We start from the raw sequence: 21789 nt of genomic DNA, 5'->3' as shown, positions 1-21789 counted from the left end.
ATGGCATTATGGTGTTGGCAGTTTTATTTTCAATCCGTTTCCTAATGATCCCTAACATGGAATCAACATTTTTCACAGCTATTACACACTGGGTCTACAACTTCATCATGTTACCCACTGCTATCCACTACAACACTAAGGTCTTGTTCCTGGCTGTCACTACCATTTCACAACCCATGTGAAATTAGAATTTTTTGGCCCAATGTGCATCACTTTATGCTTTGAATTGTATTTACTATGTTATTGCTCATTCACCCAGTCTGGAGAGATCTTTCAGAGTTTTAGTTAAACAGGATTTTTTTCTTTTTTATTTCAAGATAGTATTCATGAAACGTACATAATTGATATTGATAAACTACAGAATTGATAAAAATAAGAAATATGCATCTCTGTCACAGATTTTGCAACAGATGAGACCAATGTAAAAACTTAATATCCAGCTCATATTCACCTATATTACAGTTCTCCAAACCTGATTAATCACCTGCAAATTATACTAGGTCTTCTTAAAAATGGTTAGCAACTAAATTGACAGTTTTCCATAACTTCATTAGCCTCCTGAATCCACTTCCCAATACTTTCCAAAAGGTATTAACTGATGTAGGTTTGCTTCATTATACTCTGTAGGTCTCAGGTGGGTGACTTGCAGTCCTATGGCCACATATGGCCCTGGACCTAATTTTATGTGACTGTTGGCCTAACTTCAAGAGTGCTCTGCAACCTGGTAAGAATGTTCTGTTCCTCCCCTGGCAGCCTGCTAGGGTGGGGGGACAGAGATGAAGAGAGAGGGAGAGAGTAAAAGTGGAATGCATGACAAAGAGAATGAGAACGCAAAGAAGGAAGCTGAAAGAGAGAAAGGTGGTGTCTCTAGCCACTTTTTGCTCTGGCCCTTTTTGCCCCACTTACTTCAGCTCTGCCCTTAGCATGCGGCCCCGATAGATTATCCCAAGAAAACATAATCATCAACAGAAGAAAAGTTTCCCACCTCTGCAAAGGTGTGGTATGCTTTACATAATCTAGATTGCCACAGAGCAATTTCTTCCTCAGATATAGCATACGTCGTAAACTTTTGTAAAGAGAACAGTCTATATTTCTTTATTGGCCACAGTGTTGAGATCCCTTCTCCATCTTGATATATAGCTTTCTCTGCATCTTGTTTATTTGTAATAGCAAGTGATAAACTTTGAACAGTAACTTTATCTTCAAAGAATATATTAGCACTTCAGTACTTTTAATTCTTAAGGCAAGTCAATTATTTCTTTTCTGGTTGTTTAGAAAAAAGTACTCTATCACAAAGTTCAAACTTAAATTCTATTAGATGGTGGTTAGAGGGTCTGATATTGAATATGTTCCTGTCACGTTAGTGAATGGTGTGACATGCATGTCAGTCAACAGGATAAGGTGGCTGGTATGACTTCACATATAATGCGATGTTTGTGATAATTACAATCATAACTTGATCATGAATCATCAGTGATAATGAATAGATTAAATGGATGCTGTTGTTTGTCACATGGTAGATTATCACAGACTTTCCTCTTACTCCCTCCAGCAACTATGAGCAGTAGGCATGAAGTAGGAAGTTAACCAGCCTATCATAGGTAGGCTGTCATCTATCACATTGTACTTCTCACTAAGTGTGAACTTGCTTTCTCTTTTGATAGCAGTAGCCAATCTGATGCCCTCCAGAAGTTATTGAACTACAACTTGCATCATGTGTGCACAGGCCATGCTGGATGGGGCTGATGAGAGTTGTAATTCAACAACATCTGCAGGGCACCACACTCGCTATCCCTGTCTTTTGATGACGCTAACATGTAGTGGCCCCAAATTTTGAAAGTGAAAATTCAAAGTTAGTATTTCATCTTTGCATATTTAGGTGAAAATGGCAAATCAGAATAGAAAATAAGATAGTGTTGGTCTGTCAAATAGCATATGAAAGGCACTGACATTCGTCAGTAATTTCTTTCAAAACAATGACTTCACTTTGCTCTGTTTATTCAAATTTCACAGTTCTTATTTTGGCAAAGAATAAAGAAAAACTAACACAGATGTTATGCCAAACTGTGGTTAAAGAAAACTGGCATCACTTCTAAATTGACAAATCTTTGTTTGCAATCAGCCAGCAAACCAGAATTAGAAACATAGCTTCCATGATTATTTCCTCCAAGAATGGCAGCCTTACCAACCTGATTCCCTTGAAATGTTTTGGGACACAAACCCCATCAGTCCCAACAACCAGCCAATGATCAGGGATAATAGGATTTACATCTGGAAGGTACAAGCTTAGGGAAGGCTAAACTATAGTTTGGCATAGCATTCAAATTGACAAATAATGGTTATGGCCACTGCTGCACCTCCAGAAGCCACTGTAGTATAGAGACAGGAGCGCTGCCAAGCAGGCAGAAATCTAAAACATACAAGTGGGTCTTGCTGGTGATTTCCTGAACATGCCATTGTCAGTGTTGCAATATATTCACAGCAAAGAGCTGACCATAACCGAGTTCTCAGAGTGACTCACAATGGCCGTGTTCACATTTAACACTAAGCTATGGTTTGTATTAGTCATAGTTTGGTTAATAAACCATAAAAACTCAAAGCTTCCCACAGACACTCAAACAACCTGTGGTTTCTTACGTCAGAGCCTGGTTTCTCCCCCCTGCCTGATACCTTGTATGCCTTCACATTACCCCAGTACTGGTATTGCCTTACTGTGTTGTCATCTTCCTTACTGTTGGTTGGCTGTATGAATGGGCAAAGAAGTCTCCTCAGAGCTTGTCAGGGATCCATCCTAATGTCCCTCAGCCTCATTTGTATAAAAACAGCCTTAGGTATCTGTGTTTCACTAATTTTCACTCAGAATACTTTCAACATCCTTCTAGTAGCGTGTATTGCAGGCTTTAGGTGTGAGGTGGACACCAACACTAGAGATAGGATAAACCTTAAACTAAGATCGGTCTATTAAAGGAATACTATTTACATAAGAGAATGCTGATACTTATATTGGTTCTTTAAGGTGCTTGTTGACAGTTCCTGAAGACTCAAGAAAAGCTGTTGCTGACACCAACCTCTCTGTGGTTTTTACCTCAGGCCAATTTCCCTAAACCTCCACCCCAACCAAATACTCACACAACACAGTCCAGCTACTGGGAACAATCTGCCTCTGTCCCGCAAAGCTCCTCAGGTTGTCCTCCTGGCTACTTGGACAGTTTAGCCAACTTTAAAAATCCACTTGTGTCACCTTCCTCTGGTAAGATCTTTACACAGAGCAGCCTCTCTAACCAACCCAGTCACCAGCTCCCTTCCCTGATCTTCACTAAACCAGTATTAATAATACACTGGGTATTAATGTACAAGTCTCAATTTTTTCCTCAGCTATTCTCTGATCTCATTCCTCACACTGCCCTCATCAACCAACTCCCAACTAACTCTCCTAATTAATCACCACTGACAGTTAACGCCCAACTGACTGGAACCAACAGCCAATCAGAGTCTGCTATCACCCAGACCAATCAGAATAATATAATCTCAAAGCAATTGTGTTTCCTCTCAGAACCTGTAATCAAGTAGCCACTGCTAAGCAAACTTGTACCAGTGTAACAATACAAGGCCTCATAATAGTCACAGAATATGTTTTTTCTTCAAACACAAACATACGTACAGCATTTTTCCACAGAGCTCTTCAACTGGTCTTGGCAATGGTCACACCAAGCAGAACCCTTCCTCCCTCCGCTTACAGAAATGTTGTATGCATTCTCTCCAGCCAAGAAGCTTATTAACCTCTTCCTTGCACAACACTAGAGTGGAAGTTGTTCCTAGTACAAGATCCAAAGCAGCATTATTCAGTGCCATTTTCCCTATCCCCCCACAATACAAAATTGTTTTCTCTGCAAGATTCAAGCCTGCATTTTCCAAAACTCTTTTCACGTCCCTTCATAAGAAGGGAATTGCTGACCCAGTGTAGTAGTTTGTGGTGAGAAAGAAATAGGATAGAAGTATATGTTAATAGTGTGCAGTCATTCAATCCAGACATACACACTCCAAAATGTAAAAGCACTCCTCCACCTAGAAGTACTTTAGAGCCAGAAAGGAACCTATTCTGAGATCAGAGTGAAATTAGATGAGGCCCTTTAACTGCTGCCCAGGAAATACTCTCCAAACCCATCCCACCTTGAAAATCTTACTAAGAAGCACCACCTGAAATAACCTACTGAGAAGCACCACACTTGAGTTAATTATGTAAGGAACAGAACCAGCTTCCCTAACTGACCTACCTCTTTCATGTTCTGCCACCACTAAGACAATAAAGACATACATTCTGATAAATGTTCAAACTTTATTTATTACAAATTTAGAGTTCTATTTGCAATGGGGTGGGGAAAGTTCCTTTAAACCTTTTCATATTTCAGTGTTTCCAAAATTTAAATGAATGTAAACATTTATAGCCTATTGATTTTGGGTTTTTTGTAATATAAAATTCTGATTACTATGGAAAGAGCCAAACATTTAAAATGCAGTTTTCTTTTTTTGTTCTTCCTCCCATTAGAATCTCTGCGTGTTCACGCCACCAGGAGTGAAGGATGGACAGCCGCAGCTTGTTCCTGTAGGGCCCATTATGCTTGGCACCACAGTATCTGCACATGTAGCCAAATCTAGAAAAACGTTGTTAGTAGAAGATATTCTGGGGGTAAATTACTGTCTTTTTTAAAAAATAAAATGTCTTAGGCTGCAATCCTTTACACACTTATCTGGGAGTAAGTCCTATTGAACCAAGGTGGATTGATTTAAGTCATCAATTAAACCAGCAAGAAAATAGGCAGATTTCAGTCAAGTTACCCACTAATTCTACTTCATATATTTCCTAAACAGTGGTACAGATCATATCACTAAACCATATTAATTCAGGGCTGAATAGATTCTGTTCTTTGGAAAACAGTCCATGCTTTGAAGGTTGCCTGATTCAGTTCAGGATCCGAGGCCACGTCCACTTCAGAAAAAGAAATGCTTCTTCCCCCCCCTTCACTTTTGATGTTTTTTAAAGGGTGTGTGTGGGCTATAACTTTTTTCTCCTTATGACAAAAGTGGATGGAATTTGGAGGCACATTAGGCCATCTGAAGTGGACAAAGCCTGCCAAATTACTGGCAAATACTTTCAGGGCATTTTGTACTGGGCACCTTTAAAGTATTTTTTTAATTTTAAAAGAAATGATAATTTTTCTATTTTTTGGCCGAACTGGATGGAATTTGCAGGCATAGTAGATCCATCTCAGAGGAAGAAACTGGCCAAAGTTTAGAAGGATAGCTATGGTAGTTTTCCTGCTGAGTAAAAATGATTCACTTAATTTTCCCTAGTTTGAAAAGAGCAAATATGGGAGTGGTGTCCCTAGGTAAGAAACCTGGCAAATTCCAAGCAGTTCACTGGCTGTAATGCTGGATACCTTTAAAGTTTGTTTGCTTTTTTAAAAATAAAAAATTAAACACCTGGAACTTTGTTGGGGGAGGCTGAATTGGATGAAATTTGTACCTAAAGTCATCTTTTCTGAGGTCATGAATCCTGCCAAATTTCAGAAAGATAGCTGCAGGGATTTCCCAAAAGAAGCGGCCTTTACAGTTTTTGGGGTTACCCCCCCCCACTTAATATCTCTTAGCATTTAACGAAGAATTGGTCTGAAAAAAAGCTGTTTGCTGATTACAAGCTTGAACAGTCAATCAAAATGGACCTCTCCCCATCTGGCCATATTTTGTATCTTCCCCCAAGTATTTTGTTTATACGGTAAGTTTAGGGATATTAGTTCAATTTTTAGCAGACACTTGTCTGTAGTGTTTATTTGGTTTCCAGGATTGCTGAGGCACTATGAGGTGGGGAACTCCCTGTTTTCATTCTGTGTGTCTTGTACAAATCTCACTTTGCCTTGGGCAAGCCCACAATCCCCCTGAAAGACAATGTTTCAGCTCAAGATTTGCCTGAAGGTGCTAGTTTTTACTGCTGTAGCATTAAAAACATGCCTTTATTGGCAATTATGTGTGTCGTTTAATAGTAGTATTGGGATAAAAAAAATGAAGCAAACCTAAAAACTGAAAGTTTGTAAATCAAAAGTTGATTGACCCACTTACCTATGGAAATAGCTAATTCAGAGCCCCTTATCCTGTTGATTGTATTTATGGATTGATTGATTTGCTTATTTCCCCACTTACTTTAGTGAAGCTATTTACAGAACTGCTTCCTGTATTGAAGTGAATGGTAACAGCACAGTTCTGAATCCCACATGGGAATTGTTAGATCAGGATATAGAAGAGAAGAAAGAAATTTGTGGTCATTGAGCAGGTCTAGAACTCATATGGGTTTTCTGGGGTGGGTTAGTCTTTTATTGTTGTTACTAATTGGTGTTATTTTAATTACTGATTATGGTTTTTTGGTTTTTATATTGTATTCTATTTATTATGTACGTCGCCTAGAGTGGCTGTTCATTCGGCCAGATAGGCGACTCAAAAATAAAATTTTATTATTATTATTTTATTATTTATTATTATTATATCATGTTCCCAACTGAGTGGGCTTTTCCATTCATTTCTGTACACAGGGAATGTGCTGCATGTGTGGTAGGATATCGTTGACTAATACAGAGCATTTTCCTTAATTAAAAAAATAATAAAAGGAAGAACTGTGAGACACCATGTGCATCAGCTCGAGACCAGATCCAAATTCATGAGCTGCTTTCCTACATATCTAATTAGCATAACGTAGCCACAGAAAGTCCAGGGACACCCCACATTTGCAACTAAGTTTTTATTATTAATAATCACTTTGGTAACTTTTTAGCATTCACAATGTGTTTACATTCCTCATTACAACCTTGTGAGGTCATTAATCTGTTACAGTAACCCGTGAAGACTAGGCAGTGAGTTTGTCCTCAAAATTTCAACTGAGATATCCCAAGTCTGTAGACGAAACTGACAAACAAACATGCCGTAATCTACTTGCCTTTCTAGGATGAACGGTTTCCCAAAGGTACTGGATTGGAATCAGGGACTCGCATCAAGTCTGTTCTTTGTTTGCCAATAGTTACTACACTTGGTGACTTGATTGGTATCCTGGAGCTTTATCGGCACTGGGGTAATGACACCTTCCATCTCAGTCATCAGGAGGTAAAGCCTAAATGTTGCAGTGAGTGTTTAAATGTTCCTTTTGGGATGATGTGAAGCCACTTCCGTAATTGTGGATAGGATTTGTTTTACATTATTAACTTCCACTGGACCCAATCACTGAGCTGGTTCACATGCCATATTAGTTGAAAATCAACTATGGTTGAAAGTCTAGAATGATTTAATGTGAATGAGCAGCATGCTTAGGCATGCTGCTCAAAAGTTCCTGAGGTGCTCTCTCCTATTCCTGCTGCTGCCTTGCCAGAAAGGAAGTGAACCAGAGGCTGGCTTCATGTTATGTGTGAACCGGCTCTTGTGGTTCGTTTGAGGTAAACAAAACACATGCCTTGGTTAGCATGTAGCACAAAGCCAGCCTCTAGTGTGTTTCTTGCATGGCACAGCAGCAACAGCAATGGGAGAGAAATGACTCAAAAACCTTTGAGCAGTGTGCAGTACCATGCTGCTCATCCACATTATTTTAATCTATGGTTTAATGTGGCATGTGAACCAGGTCATATGTTACACACAAATATGTGTAATGAAGCCCCACCATTTTAAAAAAATGAAAATCAGCCTTGTAAAGCTGCAATTTCAAGCAGAAGAGTGGAACAAAGGGGGGAGTGCATAGTGTTTTCCTAGCTGCTGTTCTTATGCTCACGATGGTTGTGCTGGCTGCCCACTTGCTACCTGGCCAAATTCAAGGTTCCAGTTTTGGTGTACAAAGCCCTGTACAGCTTGGGACCAGGATACCTGAAAGACCGTCTTACCCCTTATATACCCAGTCGATCACTGCGCTCTGCAGGTGAGGGCTTCCTGCAAATACCATTTTATCAGGAGGTCCATTCCGCACAACATAGGAAATGGGCCTTTAATATGGTGGCACCTACCCTGTGGAATTCCCTACCCTTAAATATTAGACAGGTGCCATCTCTGTTATCTTTTCGGTGCATATTGAAGCCCTTCTTCTTTCAACAAGCCTTTTAAGGTTAGACCTATCCCAGTCTGCATCTGTGTTGGAATTGTTGTTTAATATGTTTTTAAACCTTTTTTTTAAAAAAAGAAAACAATGTTTTAACCTTTCTTTTTAAAGATATTTTGAAAGCTTCTAAAAAAATGTTTTTAATGATGTTTTATTTTAACGTATTTCAGAGTCTATTTTTATGACATTTTAAAGCATTTCTAGTGCTTTTTCTGTTTGCTGCCCTGGGCTCCTGCTGGGAGGAAGGGCAGGATATAAATCAAATAATAAATAGAATAAATAAATAAGATCCTCCTGCATGTTTCCTTCAAATGCATATTTTCTAACACATGTACATTAACCATAAGATTCACTTCAGACTCCACATTGGAAAAGAGCAAGATGTGTAGTCTATCCAATTTGGCTTGGGGTCTGAATCTCGACTGAGTAAAATGAAGCTTCATGTCTCTTCCATTCATGGTTGTAGCATTTTTCCTTTTTACAAAACTGAATGAAATTTGCAGGCGTATTGCCCCTTCAGAATAGACAACATTTGCCAAACTACAGACAAATAGGTCTAGGTCTTTTGTTCTCAGCACTTTTTATATTTATATTTATTTATTTATTTTTACATTTATATCCCACCTTTCCTCCAAGGAGCTCAAGGTGTCATACATGGTTCTTCTCTCCATTTTATCCTCACAACAATCCTGTGAGGGAGGATAATCAGAGACTGACTGGCTCAAGCTTTCATGGTTTAGTGGGATTTGAACCTCGATCTCCCAGGTCGTAACCACTACATCACATTGGCTCTTTAACATTGTTACTTTAACAGTGTTTCCCCAAAATACTGCGATTGGAGAACCTTGGCAAACTCATTCTCTCTGATTACAAGCTAGACCTGTCAGTTACAAAAGAGCTCTCCCTCCTTCTTTCCCCACTTTGTGGTTTTCCTCATGTGACAAGATTGTTTCAGTATTTGCAGACATACTGTCTGCAGCATTTTTTAAAAACATCTGGATCTCTTCAGGTGGCAACTAGGTTAGGGGTGCACTGGCTCTGCCAATCTGTTGTTTAGGAGGGGATTGGAATAAGACTCCCCATAGCCTTCTTTCTTTTTCCTGCTCCTTGTTTGGCCGTTGGTTGTGGGCACAATTAGTTTGTGTGCCAGTATTCTAGGGTGCAGTTGGCTAGCATGTATTGATGTATAGGAAATGTGTATGGACCTCTTGCTACAGTGCATAGGTAGCTGTGCACATATGGGTGAATGGCAGCTAAGAGGAGGGATGGGTCATGCCTTCTTTTTTAAAAAAAAAAAATTGTTTTACAGTGGTCACCCAGAAGTGGCATAATGGGAATCTTATTTTTATCTATCTTCAGTTGCAATCTATAATAGAAACATGTTTAAATGGTCATGTGGACTGAAGAACATTTTATTTATTTATTTATTTTATTATTTGGTTTATATTCCCCCTTTCTCCCAGCAGGAGCCCAGGGTGGCATGTCACTTAGGTTTGTTTTAACTTTACAGATTCTTTTATATAGCTTTCTTATATTGTGATGCTTTAATATGGTATTGAGAGCCAGTGTGGTGTAGTAGTTACGGTGTTGGACTACGACGTAGGAGACCAGGGTTTGAATCCCAAACAGCTATGAAGCTCACTGGCAGGGCCAGTTTTAAAGGGCGGCCAAGTGGAGCACTGGCCTGAGGGGGCCCCCCAATCACCTTCTGTGATCCGTGGCAGCAGCCATGGATCGCAGGGCAGGAGCTTCCACCTGCCCGCCATTCCCTTGCCCCACCTACCTGTCTCCTGCCTTTTAGCATTGCCCTTAGCGAAGATGGTGGCTGAGGTTTCCCTAAAGTGCTGAAGCCCCTGCTGCCATCTTGGTTGATGGCAGATATGCGTGTGCGTAGCACACATGCATGCCATCAACCAACATGGCGGCCGAGGCTTCATTCCCTTAGGGAAACCGTGGCCGCCATCTTGGTTAATGACAATGCTAAAAGACAGGTGACAAGTAGGTGGGGGACGCGCGCGCACACACACACACCAGGGCCCGAGGAAGCTGATGCCCAGGGGCCCCAGCATGCCTGGGGCCAGCCCTGCTCACTGGGTGACCTTGGGGCAGTCACTGCCTCTCAGCCTCAGAGGAAGGCAATGGTAAACCCCCTCTGAATACCGCTTACCATGAAAACCCTATTCGTAGGGTCGCCATAAGTCGGGATCGACTTGAAGGCAGTCCATTTCCATTTTTTCAATATGGTCTTAATCTGTTTTATTCTGTTTTTTTTTGTAAGACACTCCAAGAACCTGTTTAACGGTGGGCTACACATGCAGCTATTTTGTCTTAGTTTACACAAGACTCTAAAATTACCAAGTCTTGGTTTATTTATTTATTTATTAGATCTATATTCCCCCCTTTCTCCCAGTAGGAGCAGGAGCAAATGTGTGAGTTCCCAGAGAAGAGCTCACAGCTGCTTTGTTCCCCTCTAGTCCTTTTTGCTTCCACTCTAAGCCAAAACTTGTCCAAACTGGAACTGCAGGTAAGCTTATGATTAGTGTGGGAGAGCTTAACCATGAGTCTTGTTTGGGATGATATGCTAAGCCAAACTTGGTTTATCTTAGTGTGGTGCAGCAGCAGAACTGGGAAGAAGCAAAGTGGCTGTGAGTTCCTCTTAGGAAGTTGGCACTTTCATGTGGTCTTGCTAAGCCAAGATTTGACTTAGTATGTCATGCAAATGCAACCACTATGGCTTTACTTCCCATTTAAGGCTGCATTCCCAGCCCCTGATTCATGCTACTAGAAAGGATTAGGAACTAGCAAATATTTTTATTTGCTGGGCTCTGCTTGTGGGGAAGGGGCAGGGAGAGAGGGGCTCTGTCACCATCGAGGGTCCTCTTGTAGCCTCAGAAAGTCCAGCAGGGAAACCACTACTGCTGATTATATTCCTGTTAGCTATATTCCCAATGGATGGCCCAGACGTGGGCTGTTGCAGGAGCAATGCTGCTGGTTTTGAATCTGTTTTAAGTTAGGATTTTCTGTGTTTCAGGTTGCAACAGCGAATCTTGCATGGGCCTCTGTAGCAATACATCAAGTAGAGGTAAGTCTTTGGATGAAGTTTTAGTTTTTCAAGGAAAGCAATAAACAAATTCTAGGAATAAAAAACATGATCAGTCAGCCTGATGATGTTAAATGTTGGGACAGTATAATCAAGTTATATTTCATTTTATGTGTATTTCAAAAGGGTTTATTAATACTAACTTTTGACTTCAGCCCAGACTCTCATCACTGCTATGTAAATTTGGATTTCAGGAGAACCGAAACAAGCCCATGCTATGAGCTTAGAGCGTGTGTCCTAAAGTTCATTTAAAATATAAATGTATTATCTGTTAAGTGATATCCAGTGTTAGCTATACTCAGAATAGACCTGTTCAAATCAGTGAACATGTTATTTAAATTAAGTGCATCAATTTCAGTGGGTCTTCTCAGAGTATGACTTAATCGGCCATCACCCATTGTTGGAAATCTTCTGAGTTCAGAGCCTGTGCTTAAGCATGCACTTAGCTCTCTACCACTGAATCAGTGGGATTTAAAAATCTGAAAAGACTTTATTCCTCACAAATGCTATCCTTTCTCACTTAGGGAAAATAGACAATAGGAATTCCTTGCTTAAAACCTGAAAACTTCTTTAACTTGGTTTTCTTCCCAGCTGCTGCCACCAATTTAGTGTATTTATGAAATTCCCCAAAACCATTTTTTTAAAATTAACCAAACCAGAGAGAATGCATCAACAAAGAACTACCATTTGGCAGCCAAATGGGTTGGATGAGACATGGACTTAATAATAGTGGTGAGTGATGTAGGTCTGGGTGTTTTTCCTAGTAGAATGCAAGCCAGCTTATTGTGGGTTATGCCCTCCTACTTGCCCTAGGCAGGAAACCATCTAACTAAATTTCATCACTTCATCTTTCAGTTTTAGTTTCCTGCCTCACCCTAAGCAATACTCCTTTTTATCCTCCCGTCTATACTGCTAGTGCTCAGCTAACTTTTTCCTCCTCTTTCTCTTTTTTGACTTCCTTATGTCCCCAATCCATCCTCTCACCTATCTGAGCAAGAATGGCATACCTTAGATGTTCATAGAATTCCATGCATATACATAGACAGGGCAAAACATTATTTGTTTGTTTCGTTTTCATCCTAGGACCTTAGGATGGAAGGCAAAGACCTTAAAGAGGCCACATGAATTAAGCATGTATAGCTGTGGCATACCAGCCTCAGCATCTTAGGCCTCTTAGGAGGATCACAGTACATTCCACAAGGCAACATCACCTGTGTCTTTAATCTTCAGTGCTAATATTCAGGACATTTCCAGGGCAGCTTCATGGACTTCTGTACCCACGTTTACAAGACCCTATACACTTGTTCTACATGCATAAGCGGAGGTGGCTTTTGGAAGGTGTGTGCTGCAACATGTGCCTCAGTGAACAGTGTTCAGATTCCCACCCTGAGTACATAACGGGTTCTGGTACGTCCCACAATAGGCTGGCTTGCATTCTGCTAGGAAAATGGAAAGTTGGGTACTTAGCATGAATGGGCTTTTTGTAGCAGAATATGCAAGCCAGCCACGGCAACATCCTGCATGCAAACCACTCACTACAAGCCTCATGCGCCAGTTACTGTACAGAAGAACTGTGACACTCCTACTCTCAATAGAGTTGTTATGGCCAGGTTTAGGCTCTGTTTTTTATCTGATTTTCCATGCTGTATTCTGTGTATGTATATTATCTTTATGAGTTGTCCGTGATCTGGGACAAGCATCCATCTAGGCTTGGACATGCTAGTAAAAATGAAAGAGAAAGAATGATGGAGGAAGTGATGAAATGTAGTCACATGACTTCCTGCCCAGAGTAAGTAGGAGTGCATAGTTAACCCAAAGTAGGCTGGCTTGCATATTTTGCTAGAAAAAGCACATTCACGGTAAGTACCCAATGTCCCAGTCTCTTTCCCAAAATGTGTAGGTATTAGTGGACTAAAGAATTTGGTAGAAGGTAATGTTGCTCATTTACCTCAACTATTGGTTGTCTTTGAGGCTGCTTCTATAAGATAAGAAAACTGGAGAAAAGGCAATCTTTTCTCTAGTAGGAACAGAAAATACAACACTTCAACATTCTGAGCGGGTTAGTAGAACTGGCCGTGAGGTGGTTTCCTAGGTTTTTACGTTCAGAGTTTATATACAAAAGAGGAGGTTGCCAGTAAAGTCTTCAGACTCATTGGTGCCATCTTAGGCAGTAGAAGAAATACATAACTCATCTGTACTTACACAATAAATCTAAATCTAACATACATTTACCCTTATATCTTAATTTAGATAGCATGTATATCCCACAGATTCACTTTGATTCTAACCTTCTGCTTAAATAAGCAATAGTATTTCCAATGTTCTGGCCAGGTATCCAAGGGCCTCGCTAAACAGACTGAATTGAATGACTTCCTGCTTGATGTTTCAAAGTAAGTGGTGCATGAAACTCATTCTCAGTTAGCTGTGTGAATGTGATGCACAATCATAGAATGCAGTCCCCAAATCTAGTGTCTATTATTGTCTAATGTATCTTACCAACTAGTACAGGAGTCCCATAATAGGAAGTCCCATTGAAGTAAGTCCTGAGTAGAGATGTGAGGGCCCAGAAAAAAAACAAAAAAATGGGGGGGGGGGAAAGAGATTGAACTTTTTTGTTTCTTTTTTTTAAAAAACAAAATCCATTTTCCGCTCAAGGAATTTAAAACAAAAACAGGAAAAAACTGGGGTGGGTAGGTGTCATTTATTTCCTTGTTTTTTTCCCGGGCTTTCACATCTCTAGTTCTGAGGAGGCATAGGACGACAGGAAGCTGCCTTATACTGAGTCAGACCATTGGTCCATCTAGCTCAGTATATTTTAATCCTGCCTCGCAGTGGGTCTCCAGGGTTCTTTCTCAGCTGTACCTAGAGATGCTGGGAATTGAACTTGGAACCTTCTGCCTGCAAAGAAGACACTCTAAATAGGATTGCACAGTAAATGATAGTGGAAGAAATGTTAGTTATTTGTCTTTGTTTCAACAATGTTAGTGTATATCTACATGAATTCCGCATAAATGTCTAAGCAAGAGTATATAGTTTCTTTATAAGAATGATATTTTGTATTATATTACTCTTATGGGAAGCGTATGTGCATATTCAGCAAGTTTTTAGCATGCATTGAATTCAGGATGTTTCTATAAGGTTTAGGAATGGATGTTAAATGATAAATCTTCATGCCCAGACTTAAACATAGGTCTTTCTTCTTATGCGTTTTCTGACTGGTGACTCTTGAGAAAATGGAACATTTAAAGTATGTTTTGCTTATAAATTTGACTTTTATCTTTCAATAACTTTGGGTGTCTTGGACAACCAATGTATTTTAATCAGTGAGAGACAGCTGCTGTTGCAGTTTGCAGAAGCAAGGTCAGCTTGTTTTTCCAACTCTGCTACACCTGGCTTTAAGATCTAATGTTTGCTGGTGTGCTCACAGAAAGAACCAGGCATATAGAAGCCTGCTGTCAGTGTCCTGCCAATGCAAAGAGGAAGAGAAGACAGAGGGAGAACTTTCAGAATAGGTCAGAAGAAAAAACTGAAATAAACATTGCCACCATTATTGTACTAATAAAATTATTTAAAAGTGTTATTTAAAATAATGTTATGTTAAGCCTAGCACATAAAAAATCATGAAAATTGTTGAAAGCAGCCAAAGCAGTTCTTTCAACAAGATAAAATAATATGGGCAGTTTGGTCCAATGGGACAAGAGTGAAATGTTAAAAAGTATGTCTTTAACGTTGACTATAATCCTCTCTGATTGGTTGTATGATTATACAACTGCTTTGAACTTTGCTTTATTCAAGGGTCCCCATCCAGTGTGGTGCAAGAGTTAAGAGTTTGAGACTTAGGCAAGAGAGACCTGGGTTCAGTTCCCTGCTTAGCCATGAACCTCACTGAATTATCTTACCTATTAGTTACCTCCTTACCTCTCAGTTTGATCTACTGCACAGGGTTCTTGTGAACGGATGACTCAGTTGTTTGACATTGTCAGTGCTGGTTACCTTTCTGTGGAGGTGAGATGGCAGGGGATCAGCACTATCATAGTTGACAGATCCTATCTTTTGTTAGTTCTGTGTTCATGGATCCAGTCCAACATAGGATCCATCAGTAAAGCTGGCATCCTTGAAGGGACACGTGGGGTAGAGTTCAGCAAGATGATCAGTGCATAGAAGCTTGGATCAGGAAGAAATGTGGTATTGTTTCTTAAACAGATGATAATCGGTTGTTTTATTGGTAATTAAAAACCATCACAGGTTATTGTGGTAGTGAAATCTAAAAATGATGTTGTTAATAAGAACTTCACCTATTCTTCTGCAGGACGTACTTTGATAACATAGTTGCAATAGATACTCTACTTGAAAATATCATGGTAAGGTGTCTTTTCCTTAAATGTCAGTATTACATCTGATTTTTCAGTCTTCCTCTTTGAAACCTAGTGTACAAAAACATAATTTCCCAGATTATGTGTCTCTTTCTAATCAATTCACATTGTACCTCTCATTTGCCCATTCAAAGTATTAATTTTTAAAATAATTATGTAGAAATTAGTAAATCATTTGTGTACTGCTATTCTAAAATAATTTTATTTGCTACTGGATTTATTTTTTAATCCCATTACATAATGAGAACTACGAAAGAAGGTGAAACAAGCAACCCTAAAATATTCTGTATTAATAATTTGATATTGTGGGTAGGGTGGGGGTGCTGATAAATAGTGACCTGGTTCACACACAACTCTAAGCTAAACAATGAACATGTGGGCTCCTGGAAAAGAGGTTCCAGCTGCTTCGCTCTGGTCTTGCTGCTGCAGTGAGCTAAGCCATGTTGTGGCTTAGTGTGTCATCTGAACCAAGGCTCATGGTTTGTCTCAGTCAAGACAAGCTGTGAGCTGTAGCCTTTACAGCTTGTGGTTTGTCTGGCAGAGACGAACTATGAGCCCAGGTATGGGTGACATGATAAGCCAAACCATGGCTTACCTTGCAGCAACATCACCAAACGAGGAGAAAAGTGGCTGTGATCTCCTCTCTAGGAGCCTGCACATTTGTGCTGTGCCATGGTTTGACTTAGCTTTAGGTGCAAACTGAGCCACTGGTTGGTCATATGCCACTTAAACAGATTTGTGTTATAGCTCACACTCTTGGGGCCAAATTACTTATGATGCTTAACATATCATTTATTGTTGCATGGATCTTTTAAAAATTGTAAATAGCTGCTGCTTGGGGCCAGTCAAGACTGAGACTCTGGGGCGGGCATTAGCCCTTTCCTGCTCTGCCACAGTCCCAGTGAAATTACCCCCTCCAAAACTGTTATGAGCCTCAGGAGTAAAACTTTGTTTCATTCAGAAAGGTTTTGGTAGAGAGCAGAACAATTCCATTCCGTGTACTTTCAAAACTCTGAATGGATTCTATCATCTGCTCTGCATATGCTATGTTTCTTTACATATTTCCCGAGCTGCCAATAGCAGGAATGGAGAAAATTGTCCCCACTTCTCCCTGCGTTAGAGGCCTTGGACATGAAAAGCAATGTGGCCCTGGGCAATCTGGGAATGTTTTTCCAAGGTAATATATTAAAACCACAAGTCATAGAGCCAGTTTTTAGGGAGTACACTATTGAAAATTGAGCATTTATGCCTAGCTGTTGTTTCAGGTCACCTCCCCTCAGGATTCTGAGGTCTAAAACACCGCCTTGTCATGTCAGAGGCCTCAGGTCATGCAAGATGCCAGCCTGGCACAGCTCAGGATGTCCACCTTGGATGTTCCAGAAGGGAAGTGGTGTATTCTGACTGGTGGGAAATAGTTTATGTGACTGTAATAAAGAGGCATAAATCTACCAGTTTTTCAGATGGATGTCATATTGGCTTAGTTTAGTGTGTAGTTATTTGTCATAATGAGCAATACACAATCACGGCAGCTACCAACATGTACCTTTAAAACTGAGTCATTAACAGCAGCCTCCTGATGCATTCATCTTTTTAAAAATTGGAACATGTTCTTAATAAGTCAGATCTCAACAATCTACACTAATTGCGGGCTTTTGTTGTTATAATTGAAATATGAGATTTATTTTGATCCTATGCACATTTGGGAACTTGAATCTGATTGAGCTGCATAGGTGATCTGATAGCTCTAAAGTTCTAGAATTTTTGCAAAGTAAGAAGTCCTCAGTTAAAAGCCATTAGAAAGAGCCTTCTCCAGCAGGAACCCCATCAGAGCTTTTCCAGTTATCCCATGGTGTTCCAGAGAGTTCTGTCTTGCTCTCTAAGCTGTTTAACATCTTCATGAAACTGCTAGCTGAGGTTATCCACAATTTTGGAGTGAAGTGCTGTCAGTAGACTCATGAAACCCAGCTCTATTTCAGTTAAGGCTGGGCCATGCATCTCCCCATTTTTGTGAAACCATTCATCCCCCATGAAAGTGGGGTGGGAGATATACAGTGACTTTCAAGGGAAGGGTCGGTTTTAAGAATGTTTGGGTAGGGTGGGCCTACCTTTTAAAGATAAGGTGCCCGAGGGTTTTTTCTTTCTTTCCAGAAAAAAAGCTTTGTTTCCGCTTCAGGTGGTGGCTTGGCTACCCTCAGCAGCCTAGTGGCGTTCCCTTTGTAATTTGGGACACAATGCCCATGGGAACAATGTGTCCTAGTGCTTGTGACTGGAAAGAGGGCCTTTTCAGTGGTGGTCCCCTAATTGTAGAATGCCCTTCCTCATCAGGTAAGGAAGGCACCAATGTTGCTATCACTCAGAAGGCAAATTAAAATGTCATGGATTTTAGTGATTTTTAATGGCTGTTAGTGTTTTTACCATCTTTATGAAATCTTTTGACGCTGTTCTGGTAATCTAATTTCTAAACAAAGTTTTTCTTGTTTTCCTATGTATTCATTATTTTGATGCTTCTTGTCTTTAGATTGTTATTTCTTTTTTGTAAACTGTTTTGGACATATTAATAGGAAAGTGGTCTAAAATGTTTTAAATAAATAAGGACAAGAAAACAGCAGCTAGGCATAAATACTCACTTTTCATCATAGACAGTCCCTAAGATCTGCTTTGTGACTTGTGTACTATATATTACTTGGGAAAAGAGTGGCATAATTTGCTGATGGTACAATATTTGGAGATGAGATATACAGCTTGATAGCATTTCTCTCTAAAACTATGCTTATGCTCTTCAAAATGACACTCATACTTCTCAAAGTGGCTTATAGATATATTCTTTATCAACAAGTACATGCCACAGTGCTTTGAACTAAAAGATCTGTGAGCAAAGCTCTGCTCATGGAACTCTCCCAGTCCCAGAAGGAGACCATTTCCCCTAATTTGTCCTCTCCACTTGTAGCTCCTCATGTCCTCCCTTTGAAAATCTTCTCTGGAAGGTTGGAAGACCCTTCAGAATAGCAGGGGAGGTGGCATGGGAGGATTAAAAAGGAATCTGCAAAAGTTGCTTTCCCCCAGTTCCATGAGTAAGAGCCTTTGCTTGATATCAGCTCTGTTTGTGTTTCCTATTCTGTTGATACTAATATTACTATTATGTTAGAACTTGTCTGGGTGTTTGCCCAGATAAACTCTCTAAAATTCATAGCAGAAAACCGTTTTGGCTCATCATTTTATAAAACTTTATGTTAAAGTAAATTACATTGAACTGAAGCTATGGAAGTATGCTGACTCATAACTGCTACTTTTGAGTAATTCAAGCTTCAGGAAATATAACAGTTTTGTTTCCTGCTAATAGATGGCAAAACAGTTATCAGTGCTAGAAACAAGTTTTTACAAAATCTTTGGAGGCACCCCAGATATTTTTGTGGTGCTTCCTAAATCAGCTGCCTATTTCTATTGGCTCCCTTGAATCCAAAATCTCCAAAATCTCAAATATGCCAGGAGCTGCTTAAGGAAGGGAGTAATTTGAAAACAATCTCTTACTCCATCTCTTTTGCCAGGTGACACAGCATAGATATTTTATTTATTTTTATCTTGTAAGTTTATATACCTTTTAATCAGAAATACTCTAAACAGTTTACATAAAATAATATAAAATATTTGTAAGAAGCACAGATAAAATCAACAGACTTTAAAAGCAAGTAGATATAATAAAATTATTGAAATATTGATAAAATCAACAGTTTTAAAAACAAATATACATATTAAAATTGCAGGCCTGGGTAGGCTTGCATAAACAAAAAAGTTTTTGTCAGGCATACAAAACAATACAAAGAAGGCACCTAATATTGTGAGCAAAGATACGCTTTTGCAATTAATGCACAAAAAGAAACAGGACTGTTATAGCTTAATTAACTTTTTGATTAAGGCAGGAACCTCTACGTGTTTTTAGAGGGTTTGTTAAAGTCCACAATTTAGTTAACTTGTGAAACATAATACAGACTTGGTCTAAGGTTACTTTGGTTAATCTTAGCTCTGTTCTTTATAGATATATGCAAAAAACCTGGTGAATGCAGACCGCTGTGCACTCTTCCAGGTGGATCACAAGAACAATGAATTATATTCAGACTTATTTGATATTGGAGAGGAACATGAAGGGAAACCTGTCTTCAAGAAGACCAAAGAAATCAGGTAAGAATAGTGAGTGGGCTCTTCTTGCATGTCAGTATTATTACCCATTTCATTTCTTTGCATATTTACAAGTACTGTGATAATTTTTGTCACTCTGTAGTATCATTCTCATCTCCAAAAGGCATTTCTTTTGGGAATGGTAATTACAGTGCCATCAAAACTACATATCTGAAGCTATAATGTCATTCCCAGAAAAACCATTTTCTGGATGTAGTCCTTTCAGAGATGATGTGTGGAAAATTCATTGTTGCTCCAAGGTAGCTAAGGGTGTGAATGTTAAAAGTAAATTGCAGCTTTTCAGTTTGCCATATACTCATATCTGAAGTCCTTAAATCACTTTTGATCTGAAAGGTTCTGACCAAATAAAGTGAGCAACTCAGAAAGGTGGCTGTAGAATCACTTTGAGGGAGGAGGAGGGGGAACCCCAAGATGCCGAAAAAAGGAATTCTTGAGTAGGAAGTCCAAATAGATTTATTAAAAAGGAAGAAGCCTTTTTTAAATAAATCTATTTGGATTTCCTACACAAGAATTCATTTTTTCGGCATCTTTGGGTTCCCCCTCCTCCTCCCGCTTGCTGCTTTTGGATGTCATCCCTGTTGTTTGCCTGTAGAATCACTTTACCAATGCAAAATTCATGGACTATCCCTGATCACCAAGACTTTTCTCCTCATCCCGTAAAGGACTCATTTTTCTTAGAACAATCTGTCTGCAGGATAGTTACCATATGGTAGCAGGCAGCCCTAAGCCATGTAATCAAGAAGAAATGCTTAAGACATGAGGTCTTTACCTTGCCTATTATTATTATTATTATTATTATTATTATTATTTACATTTGTATACCACCCCATAGCTGAAGCTTTCTGGGCGGTTTACAACAGTGGCTACCAGGCATTTGGGCAGGGGGTGGGAGGGATTCGTGAGGGCACTCTGCTCAGTTACTGCTTTTGAACATCCCTTTGTTGAATGACTGCCTATCTAAGAGGAGTGGAGAATAAATTCTTCCTTTGTGAATTCCTGTGCTTTTGCCCATGCTGTATAGTTATACAAATTCTGAATAGCTCAAGTTTCTTTTCTTCACCACAGGTCAGACTCCTTCCCTGATCTTTTGCAGCATGGTAGGGAGCTGGCCTAATTATAGTTAGATATTAACTATGTTGTGGCTTTGTTTTGTGGCCATCAGGTCCAGCTTCCCATGAAATGTCTTTAGTCCTGTATTCTGGTCCCAGATTGAGATGTTACCAAGTGCTGAATTATCTGCTATCTACAAGAGAAGGGAAATTTTGCAGGTAAACATGTCTTTTTTCCCCCTCATAAACATATTGTTTTAATACGTGTCTATCTCTTTATGTCATATGCAGATTTTCTATTGAAAAAGGAATAGCTGGTCAAGTAGCAAGAACGGGTGAAGTCCTCAACATTCCTGATGCCTATGCAGATCCACGTTTTAACAGGTAGGAATTTGGTATGATTGCAACCCACAAGACAGCTCGTATTATATTGGTACTTTTCTAATGTAAATTTCAAATGTTTATTTGGACTTGTAGCTTAAAATTTTTTTCTTCTTCAATAAAACTAATTGAGATATGACTAGTTTCTTATTTCCAGCCTCCACTTTGCAACAGGAAGCTTGCACAGCCAATGATTAAATATCTGATATCTTTGGAACTCGTCAGAAAAAAATTCTCTTGCAGACTGTAGTGACCTCCTGGGTATATAAGGAATGAGCTATATAGGGTCTGATATCATAAATCATAAAATAGTAGAGTTGGAAGGGTCCTATAAGGCCATCAAGTCCAACTCCCTACTCAATGCAGAAATACAAATCAAAGCATACCCGACAGATGGCTGTCCAGCTGCCTCTTGAATGCCTCCAGTGTCGGACAGTCCACCACCTCCCTAGGTAATTGGTTCCATTGTCATACGGCTCTAACAGTCAGGAAGCTTTTCCTGATGTTCAGTCGAAATCTAGCTTCCTGCAACTTGAGCCCATTATTCCGTGTCCTGCACTCTGGGATGAT

The 21789-nt window shown here is 39.6% G+C and overlaps 1 protein-coding gene across 5 annotated transcripts in view; it reads left to right on the top strand.

Annotated features, from left to right (window-relative positions):
* PDE10A (phosphodiesterase 10A) overlaps positions 1 to 21789 on the top strand; it is a 205405-nt gene that overhangs the window by 111145 nt on the left and 72471 nt on the right. For 4 of the 5 annotated variants that reach the window (XM_061624354.1, XM_061624351.1, XM_061624352.1 and 1 more), the window contains 7 exons: positions 4547 to 4687; positions 6991 to 7146; positions 11154 to 11204; positions 13554 to 13612; positions 15532 to 15583; positions 19629 to 19771; positions 21130 to 21222. In XM_061624354.1, the coding sequence (XP_061480338.1) occupies positions 4547 to 4687; positions 6991 to 7146; positions 11154 to 11204; positions 13554 to 13612; positions 15532 to 15583; positions 19629 to 19771; positions 21130 to 21222 (695 nt within the window). The remainder of the gene's footprint in view (positions 1 to 4546; positions 4688 to 6990; positions 7147 to 11153; positions 11205 to 13553; positions 13613 to 15531; positions 15584 to 19628; positions 19772 to 21129; positions 21223 to 21789) is intronic. The other variant, XM_061624353.1, reaches the window with a different exon arrangement.

The sequence above is a fragment of the Rhineura floridana genome, chromosome 4 (assembly GCF_030035675.1).
Source record: "Rhineura floridana isolate rRhiFlo1 chromosome 4, rRhiFlo1.hap2, whole genome shotgun sequence".
NCBI lineage: Eukaryota > Metazoa > Chordata > Lepidosauria > Squamata > Rhineuridae > Rhineura > Rhineura floridana.
Note: the sequence above shows the minus strand (reverse complement) of the source record. Positions and strands in the feature narration are given on the sequence as shown.